Source organism: Apis laboriosa, unplaced genomic scaffold (genome assembly GCF_014066325.1).
Source record: "Apis laboriosa isolate Shangri-la unplaced genomic scaffold, ASM1406632v1 scaffold34_cov151, whole genome shotgun sequence".
Lineage (NCBI taxonomy): Eukaryota > Metazoa > Arthropoda > Insecta > Hymenoptera > Apidae > Apis > Apis laboriosa.
In genome coordinates this window covers 9402479-9412107 of record NW_025222928.1, presented here as the reverse complement: position 1 = coordinate 9412107, position 9629 = coordinate 9402479, and the positions used below count along the sequence as shown (strand labels likewise).

The following is a 9629-nucleotide window of genomic DNA, read 5'->3' as shown; positions in this document are numbered from 1 at the left end:
GAGAGAGAGAGAGAGAGAGAGAGAGAGAGAGAGAGAGAGAGAATCATCCACCTCGTTCCACACGTGGAAATTTCTGGAAAGAAAGAGGAAGAGAAAGAGAGAGAGAGAAGGAGGAGGAGATGGCAATTACACGTGGAAATTTCTGGAGAAAAAGAGAGAGGGAGGGAGAGAAGAGGGTGGCGGACTTGCCATATAGAGTCGCTGTTCAACTCCTCCATCGCTTTCCCCTCGGCGTCCACGAAGTAATCGACGGTCAAGCTGCTCTGCGTGTCGTGGGCGCTCGCGTAATTGGTCACCACGCGGCACGGTAGGCCCAGGGCACGGCAAATGGTCGCCAACACGCCCGAGAACACCCAACACTGGCCGTACTTGACCGGTTTCCTGGTCTTGTAATACTGCTGCAGTATCTTCTGCGAGCCCAGCCACTTGGTGGGCGGCGTGCCACCCCCGAAATCGTTCGACCAATTGCCCATCACCGCCCCGTTGTCGTCCGGCGAGTTCACCTTTCGACAAAACCGACCCTTCGCTCGATCGACCATCTCCTCTTCGAAGAGGGAAGGGGAGGGGAGACATACTCACGGCCGCGGAAAGGACGCGGGTTACGACTACGGGATCGTGCCTGGCCGAGACTCGAACCTTGCCGACCTGGATCATCAGGTGCAAAGCGCAATCCAATACGTCTCGCTCGAACTGCGAATACTTCCACACGGTCGGCCTTAGACGATTGTAGCTGCCGCGCCATATCAGCCCGTCCTCCGCCATCACGTACTCCTGCCTCTCGTCCTCGTCCTCCATGTAAACCGCGTCCTCTGAATCGCGAGAGAAGAAGAGAAAGAGAGAAAGTAGAGGGATTTCTCGAGTAAAAAGCTTTTTCGAAAACGGTGGAGAACCGACCTTGGCACCAAGGGTTGAAGATGAGGTAGAACGGCTGCTTCATCGTGTAACTCACCGCCCCGTCCGTGCTCTTGTTCTTCGTGTCGATGTCCATCCTCCACTTGCCTATTATCGCGTCGGGGGCGGGGACGATCTACGAGAGCCGAGGGGGAGAGAGAGAGATAGACAGACAGATAGATAGATAGATAGATAGATAGATAGATAGATAGATAGATAGATAGATAGAGAGAGAGAGAGAGAGAGAGAGAGAGGAAGGGATCGTCTTACCTTCAATCGAAGGAAATCGGAGTGGAGAGAGTCGACGTAAGCCTGCCAAGAAGCCTCGGATCGTTGGCCGGGGAAGAGGACGGGGGTCGCGACGAGGGTGCCGTGGCCGTAGTGCGGCCTCTCGGCCCCGTCCACGGTGAAGACTATCGACATGCCGTCCGTGTTCGGGTCGTAATCCCTGGACAGGGCGAGGTGCAGGTAGAACTCTTGGCCGCGCCTCACGACGAGCCTCGACCCGTCGTCCCGCCGAGTCATCGCCTCGTATCTCGACGTCCTGTGCTTCGCCCCGTTCTCGCCGATGCACGGGTCCACGTCCAGAATCGTGAGCACCGGCACGCTGAAGTCCTCCCCTGGGCAATCCAAGGATCCAATCGATTCGATTATTTCGATTATTTCGTCCTGCCTTCGATCCCATTTCCACCGCTATCCGCGATGATAATTTTCGCGCCTAAGTTGGCTAACTCGAAAATATTCCGATCTTTCTTTCTTTCCTTCGAAGAGAAGAAAGCGTGGACTCGCGAAATTAAAAATTTTCCGATTTTCTTTCTTTTCTTCGAGAAGAAGAAAGCGAAAGTAGACTCGTGTAATTTTCAAAATTTAAAAATTTAAAAATTAATTATATTATTTAAAAATTAAAATTTAAAAATTTAAAAATTTTCCGATCTTTCTTTCTTTCGAAAAGAAAAAAACGAGTGTGGATTCACGTAACGCAAAATTAAAAATTTTCCGATTTTCTTTCCTTCGAAAAGAAGAAAGCGAGCACACATGGACTCACGCAACATGTAATTAAAAATTTTCCGATTTTCTTTCTTTCGAAGAGAAAAGAAAAGAGCGAGGAAAGAAAGCGAGTGTGAATTCACGTAACGATAATTTTCGCGGATTCGTAATTTGTTGGCGAGTTGCCAATTTAAAAATTTTCCGATCTTCTTTCTTTCTTTCGAAAAGAAGAAAGCGAGCGTGGACTCATGTAATTTTCAATATTTAAAAATTTAAAAACTAATTATATTATTTAAAAATTAAAATTTAAAAATTTAAAAATTTTCCGATTTTCTTTGTTTCTTTCGAAGTGTGGATTCACGTAACGATAATTTTCGCGGATTCGAGTCACGTGTAATTTGTTGACGAGTTGCCAATTTAAAAAATTTTCCAATCTTCTTTGTTTCTTTCGAAAAGAAGAAAACGAGTATGGATTCACGTAACGATAATTTTCGCGGATTCGAATCACGTGTAATTTATTAGCGAGTTGCCAATTTAAAAATTTTCCGATTTTCTTTGTTTCGAAAAGAAGAAAACAAGTATGGATTCACGTAACGATAATTTTCGCGGATTTAAAAATTTTCCGATTTTTTTTTTGTCGAAGAGAAAAGAAAAGAGCGAGTGTGAATTCACGTAAATTTTCACGATAATTTTCGCGGATTCGAGTCGCGTGCAATTTGTTGGCGAGTTGCCAATTTAAAAATTTTCCGACCTTCTCTCTTTCCTTCGAAAAGAAAGAAAGCGAGCGTGGATTCACGTAACGATAATTTTCCGATCTTCTTTCATTGCTTCGAAAAGAAAAAAAAGCGAGCGTGGACTCACAATAAAAGGCGAAGGGGAAGGGTCTGAAGCGGCGATCGTTGAAGATCCGGTAACGATCGTAGAATCTATAGAACATGGTTCGAGGATTGGAAAACTCGTCCCTTGAGAACGAACGAAAGACTGAGTCCATCGGCGGCGGTGATCGCGCGCCGCGGCCTTTCGATCGGTGACCAAAGACTTCCGAGAAACTAGCGCTGCGAGCCGAGCGAGCCGAGCGAGCCGAGCGATAGCTCGTTGCTCCGCGGTAACTAGGAAGAAATTCCGTAATTCGGTGCTCGACGTGACGACGAGCCGGGTTGGGTTGGGTCGGGTGGGTTGCCTGCGTTCTAGGAGATTCCTCAAGGACTTTTCTGCATCGCGCCGAGCAAACGCCTCCATACATGGCGTGATCGCGGATGACTGGTAGGATATATCGGTAGGAGTCACCTACTTTTCATCCCGTCCATTATTTCCCCGTAATTTATGCGTAATTGCGGAACGAATCGCTCGATAATTCCCGCTATTCCAGGAAAATCCCTTCTTCTGATCCGTGTGTCGTTTCTTTTTCTTCTTCTTCTTCTTTTTTTTTTCCGATATATAGGCCGATCGAGGATCGATCGACATCGATTCGCCGTATTCGGGGACCGATAATTGTCTCGTTTCTCCATATATAATTGCGACGAACGTCGATCGATTGCTCGAGTCGTGAGACGGAGAGACGGAGAGAGAGAGAGAGAGAGAAAGAGAGAGAGAAGAGGTAAATCGTCTAAGCCTTGGAAAAGAATATCCGCGATTGCGTTGTAATTAATTGAAAAACGACGACTCGTTCGCATTGACCATCACCCGCTTTTGTCGCGATTCGTCCTCGTCGATTTCGAAGCGAGATGCGAGACGAGGCGTTTCGATCGATTTTAAAAAGATAAAGATCCTTCGGACGCGTTCCGAGTCGTAAAAACGTATATTCATGCTCGAGAAAGCAAATGCGCATACGTTGCAGAAATATCGTACGTGAATACTTTTATTTTTCACAAAAAAATCGATCTTGATATAATTTTTATCATTATTTATTTATTTATTTATTTTTCCTCCGCACTCTTATGATCTCTAACGAACGAGAAGATTTTCTGAATAATAATAATAATCCATCAACATCGATATCGTAATAAAGTTGCGATAATCGATCGTGCGATAAATATCGTGGCAAATTGGTCGAATTGCGCAAAATAATCGACACGGTGGTGTGGTAGCCGTCGTTCGATCATTTCAACCGGTTTCGTACGAAACCGATTCTATTTTGGTGGGTCGGTAAGCCGCGAGGGAAGTTATAGCATCCACGTACCTAATGGTATTGTTTTCGATTAAAAATAACGGTCTCAGTTGGTCGGCTATATATACAAGTAACGCCACAAGTGCTCTAGAATGCAGATTATCCATAAGAATCGATGACGCGCGATGTTACGCATTTAACGCCGTGTAAAAAAAATCGGGACGTGATTTATTTCTTTCCAAAGCTCTCGTCGAAAATTTCCACTCGATCGAAGATTAATTTAATCTCGCTTGAGATTTAAAGGAGAGAGAAAAAAGAAAAAGAGAAAGAAAAAAACACACATGGATTCGACGCGACGATGAATCTTAATCGAAGGAATGCGATTGTAAAGCGAAATGATCGTAACCAAACACGAGTGTAAGACGAGGAGCGAGCGAGCGAAGATAAGTATATTTTTCTCTTTTCTTCTTCTTCTATTTTTTCGCGTTACGCGAGTCGCTTAAAATTAACATTCTTTCGTCAACAATGTTTATCTTCGTGAAAGAAATGAAAGAAAAAGAGAAACGAACGGATTGTACATACGCTATTATAAATTCGTTTTTCAGTCGTTCATCAAATTTTATTTTATTTATTTATTTTTTTTTTATCATTATACGTGCAACTTTTAAGCCTAGAGAGATACCGTCGTTGATTTCCGTCTATTTTTTACCACAGTTTCGATCGTGTAACATTGGATAGATAAAGGGGTCTTGAAAACGGAGGGAGGCGTAATCGCGTCAAAAGTTGAGATTCGTTTCGCGTGAGTAATAATCTCGATGCGATCTCGATGAAGATGATTCATAGAAAGTGATTCGTTCCGCTTTCGATCTGGAGGGGCACATAAATTTATCGGATTTATATTTGGAGAAAAAAAGCTCCGACACAATATTAATAGTTTGCGTAATTGAGGATGACGTCACGATACAGAGGTCAGGGCGCCACTTGCGTAAGTTTACTTTCATTCATGGCAATGGCCACACCTCGGGGCCGCTAAATGCACGTCGCGTTCGTTTCTACTTTTTCTTCCCCACTCACCCGTAAAGAAGAAAGAAAGAAAGAAAGAAAGAAAGAAAGAAAGAAAGAAAGAAAGAAAGAAAGAAAGAAGAAAGAAAGAGAGAAAGAAATAAGAGAGAAAGAGAGAAAGAAAGAAAGAAGAAAGAGAGAAAGAAAGAAAGGCAGGAAGATAGAAAAAGATGGAGAGATAAAAGTAACGACGCATCGTCGAATAATTCGATTTAGGTCAACTGCTCGCGAAAGAAGCGAAAAGTGAGATTTTCCATCTGGCTGGGAGCCCGAGTTTATTTTCTTTGGTGAAGTACTATCGACCGAATCTTTAAGCGCCGGACGGAACTCACGTCGTTCGCGCGATTTCTGTTTGCTTGCTAATTTCCAACGAAACATATCTGTTGCTCGAACTTTCGAAAAAATATTTCTTCCGAGGCTCTCTCGTAAATCGTTCGGATTCTCTTCGAACTTCCAAGCTCGAGTCATCCACATCGAAAGAGAAATGAAAGAAAAATCGTCGAAATAATGATGTATTCGCGTAATAAAGAAGTGATCGTCGCGTCGAACAAAACGTAAAGCAAATATTTCGAAACAGTTCTTGAATGATTTTGAGAAGCGATGATTGAAAACATTTCACGTATTATCGAAGACTATATTATATTATAGTTGGCTAGCATGCGTTTTCTTAAAATAGATATGAAAAGTATACAAGAAGAAGAAGAAGAAGAAGAAGAAGAAGAAGAAGAAGAACGTTACTCGGATCAAGGAAACTTTTGAAATCCTTTATGAATTACCTCCATTTGCTTTCGTTTTTATCTATATTGCACGTATTGGTAGAATTCACGTATCAGTGATGAACCATCGCGTCCTGTTTAAATCGCGTTCACGGAACGAATTTCCTCCCAAAAAAAGATATATTTAATCGGCGTATCAAGATTTTCGTCTGACACGTGTCTTTTGTGTGATTAATGTACTGGATCCTGACCTCTAATGTGTCATTAATTAATCCTTTTCATCTACACAATATATATGTATGTATATATACGTAATAGGTTATACACGCGAAGTCAATGCAAAAGAAAGATATAATGGAAAATTGAGTTTTATAAATGGAAAGTAAAAATTAAACGTGTGGATCATGATGTAAATGATGATTTACGATAAAAATACGATTGTTATTAGACATTCGATATCAAGAATTCCCGAGAGTGATCGGAATTTATTAAAAATGTGTAGATACTGCTGTTCGTAACTTACCAGAATTAGATGCAGCAGGTGGCCGTGGAAGACATTCCGGTTTTGTACATAATGGGTTGAGAGGATTGTCTATAACAGTTTCGGGTCTAAAGATTGCTCTGAATCTTGAGAAACACGAACAAAATTTGCCCATTTTTTTTTTTTTTTTTTTTCAGTCTTTTACAGTGAATGAAATGAATTCAAAAGTTTATATCTTTCATATTTTTCACGATATTTTGTGACATTTTATGACAATTCCATTTCGATTCCATCATATTTTACACATCACGTCGTTTTAATTTATCATTGCGAAACATATTTTAAATATGTGATGTATACTTATCCGTAAAAGAATATGACTCGAGTTAGCAGAAAAAAAACTTGGAATCTTGAGCTATCAATCATATATATATATACATATATGTATGTATATATATATATAAATTCGAAAAAGATAAACATTTATAATGATGTTTTCGTTCGTCGAATAAATTTGTTAAAAATTGTTATATATATAATTCAAATATTAATAATTCTGAAAAATTTAAAAACAAAGATTAAAAAAAATATAATGATATCACTTCACATTTTAAACTCGAATACGGACTGATAGACGATGCGTTGTGTCGATCTGCTCGCAAGTAAATGAGCGACTGTCAGAGAATCAGTTGGCATCGTGAATGATGCAGACATCAAGATCTGCGCAACCTTCGATCAATTTTTAGGCGATCGCGAATGCTAACGATCTTTATATATCTTTATCTTTATCTTTATCTTGTCATCGCACTATTTATCTCTTTTCTTAATGAGTAAACAATTCTAAAGAAATAGTTTCCCTATTAACGATAACGTAATTTTAACGTTAAACTTCTATTCTTTTCGAACGTTTTTCCTTTCACATATGCGTTATCGTAACGCATATTTTATTTTGCGATTAATTTATTTTATTTATTATCTATTATTTACAAATGTGTGATTAATGTATAAAACGAGTATAAAACGTTTTTCTAAGTTCTAATATTTTTATTTGACACAAATTTTATAAAAGTATATTTAAAATAATATTGCAAATAATCGATTATAAGCATTTCTATACACGACATATCAAATATTAATTAATTAGAAAGACCTAATACATTAGCTCCATTGATCTTCTGTCTCGGTACTGTAGTTTTTGTTCTCCTCTCTATTATCTTCTATTTTAATAACACTTTGAATATCATCCACAACTACATATAAATACCTATACATATAATTACCAGATGTATCCTATAATTAAATTTTAAATTAATATCAAATTAAAAATCAACATAAAAATATTATTGAAATATTATGTCTTACTTCTTGCACTTCCAAGTGCACAGTTCCACGTCTTCTTATACCTTGAATATAAAATTTCATTCTCATGTGACGTATTCCATTTTTTTCAAAGATAATACGACTGAAATTATACGTATTATTAGAGATAATAAAAAAGATGATAATGGAAAATAATAATGAAAATAAATTTACCTTATATGACTTCTACGTCTACCCATTTCACCGTATGCTTTTATCGGTTCTCCAAGAACATCTATTATTTTAGGATGTTTAATACAGCGATCTAACGCTTTACTATATACACTATTTGGACTTTTACTGGAAAATAATTCATCAAAAATAATATAAAACATGAAAGCTGTAATTCCTATACCACCAATTATCACGCCTAAGTATCCAATAGATTTTGTATTCTCTTTGACTGAAATAAAAATAATAATCAGAGTAGCATCGATTTTTACATCATGTATATTTTCGCAGATATATACGAAATTTACCTACATCCGCAAATCCAATTTGTATCTTATTCTCACGTTCCACAGGATCTGTTTTAACAATTGATTTCTTTGTGCAATAATACGCATTTTGTCGAAAATTAGAATTAATATTAAAAGTAGAGAGAATGCATACATTTTTTAAACTAGAGATTGTTACAAATCTTTTATATAAAACATAATTGATTATTCGTGTTGATGCCATTTCCTAAAAATAATGATAAATATTATTTACGCAAGAGAGATAAATGATAATTATTGCAAAATATTGAATAATTTTGTTTACTATTACATGTAAACTAATTTAAAACTTTATGAAAAAAATTAATGCAAAATAATTAATAAAAATATTAAAAGTTAATTATAAGGATATTATTAATATAAAACTGATTCTTAATATAAAATACACATTATGAAATACAATTGTAAATAAAATTTCTAATTACACAAATATTGCACAATTTTTCGTATTATGTGCTAAAAATATTTTTCAATTATTCACTATTTAGATATTTCCTTTTTAAATTTTACATACCTATGTACGAATAAGAAATGTTTCATTTATAAAAATGTTAAGATTTGTGAATAAATATTTATAACATTACTTTAATGAAGACTCACTTTAAACGACACTTTCCTAACCTACAACCATGTTTCGCTACTTCATCGTCTATGCGAGAAATGAAACGATGTTAGGTTATGAAATTGAAAAGATAAAACAACATAACCTGTCTTAAATGTTAGTGAGAGGTGACTAGTGAAATTATCTTTAGAAAACTTTTTAAAATTGCGAAAGGAAATAATAATAATTATATTAATATTAAGATAGATAAAATTAATATTCTTAATGAAGACTGCTCCACATCAAAGGCTAGTTATGGTTGGCGATCGTGACGGGTAAATATATTCATTGTATTCTTCATATATTTTTTTATAATTTTATATTCTGTTTCTTCTATTATGTCTACTAAAAGTTCAAATTTTTAACTTTGAATAATATATATTTTTATTCTATTATTAATAATTCTCATATATTATTTTTTTTATTCTCTTTCTTTTCAATAATTTTTTTTTTATTTTTTACATTAAAATGATAATTAACCTTCTTTTTCCCTTAGGCTGAAAGAATTGCTACGTCGTCGATTAGTCGAATGTGGATGGAGGGATCAAGTAAAGTTAATCTGCAAAGAATTAATAAAAGAACATGGTCATGACATTACTTATGACAAATTGCTTTCGATGGTCACAACTAAAGCAAGAACACTTGTTCCAGATTCTGTTAAAAAGGAACTTTTACAGAAAATAAAAAATCAACTTATTGCTCAAGAAGAAAAATTAAAAATGTAATGATAAACAATGTTTATTTATCGATTTTTATTTTGTAAAAAGATATATAACTTTTAATTTGTAATTTAATAAGATTACGTACAAATATCATTATAATATTATATATTTTTCATTGCTATATTACACTGTTACACTATAACATTAATTGATATAAACTTATTACTAAAAAATTATGAATAAAATTATATTTATACAAATTGATA

The 9629-nt window shown here is 36.5% G+C and overlaps 3 protein-coding genes across 6 annotated transcripts in view; 1 reads left to right on the top strand and 2 right to left on the bottom strand.

Moving 5' to 3' along the window:
- Positions 1 to 6896, bottom strand: part of LOC122714724 (annulin) — an 8974-nt gene extending 2078 nt beyond the window's left edge. The window contains exons 1-5 of one of the 2 annotated variants that reach the window (XM_043936336.1): positions 6287 to 6896; positions 1162 to 1511; positions 895 to 1027; positions 580 to 809; positions 190 to 503 (exon numbers count right to left, since the gene is read on the bottom strand). In XM_043936336.1, coding sequence (XP_043792271.1) covers positions 190 to 503; positions 580 to 809; positions 895 to 1027; positions 1162 to 1511; positions 6287 to 6419 — 1160 coding nt within the window. In that variant the 5' untranslated portion in view covers positions 6420 to 6896. Of the gene's footprint in view, positions 1 to 189; positions 504 to 579; positions 810 to 894; positions 1028 to 1161; positions 1512 to 2739; positions 2968 to 6286 lie in introns of those variants that run through there. The other variant, XM_043936338.1, reaches the window with a different exon arrangement.
- A 377-nt stretch (positions 6897 to 7273) lies between these two features.
- LOC122715236 (mitochondrial import inner membrane translocase subunit Tim21) lies at positions 7274 to 8773 on the bottom strand. 3 transcript variants are annotated; one of them, XM_043937267.1, is made up of 5 exons: positions 8701 to 8773; positions 8083 to 8287; positions 7778 to 8006; positions 7607 to 7706; positions 7274 to 7534 (listed from the first exon to the last, which is right to left on the bottom strand). In XM_043937267.1, exons 2-5 carry the CDS (start codon positions 8282 to 8284, stop codon positions 7403 to 7405), a joined length of 663 nt encoding a protein of 220 aa, XP_043793202.1. In that variant the 5' UTR covers positions 8285 to 8287; positions 8701 to 8773; the 3' UTR covers positions 7274 to 7402. The 3 variants fall into 3 exon arrangements, with proteins under 3 accessions (XP_043793202.1, XP_043793200.1, XP_043793201.1); XM_043937265.1 differs by having other exon boundaries at positions 8615 to 8759; XM_043937266.1 differs by lacking the exon at positions 8701 to 8773 and adding an exon at positions 8372 to 8406.
- A 3-nt stretch (positions 8774 to 8776) lies between these two features.
- LOC122715237 (transcription and mRNA export factor ENY2) lies at positions 8777 to 9598 on the top strand. Its single transcript, XM_043937268.1, has 2 exons — positions 8777 to 8976; positions 9198 to 9598. Exons 1-2 carry the CDS (start codon positions 8927 to 8929, stop codon positions 9424 to 9426), a joined length of 279 nt encoding a protein of 92 aa, XP_043793203.1. The 5' UTR covers positions 8777 to 8926; the 3' UTR covers positions 9427 to 9598.
- Positions 9599 to 9629: the final 31 nt, after the last annotated feature.

Bases quoted from the DNA above. Each gene is read 5' to 3' on its own strand.
- LOC122715237 (XM_043937268.1), top strand. From the start codon at position 8,927: ATGAAGACTGCTCCACATCAAAGGCTAGTTATGGTTGGCGATCGTGAC. The intron at 8,977-9,197 runs GTAAATATATTC...TTTTTCCCTTAG, and splicing joins ATGGTTGGCGATCGTGACGG to GCTGAAAGAATTGCTACGTC.
- LOC122715236 (XM_043937267.1), bottom strand. From the start codon at position 8,284: ATGGCATCAACACGAATAATCAATTATGTTTTATATAAAAGATTTGTA. The intron at 7,707-7,777 runs GTAAATTTATTT...GTATAATTTCAG, and splicing joins AGACGTAGAAGTCATATAAG to TCGTATTATCTTTGAAAAAA. The intron at 7,535-7,606 runs GTAAGACATAAT...ATTTAATTATAG, and splicing joins TGCACTTGGAAGTGCAAGAA to GATACATCTGGTAATTATAT.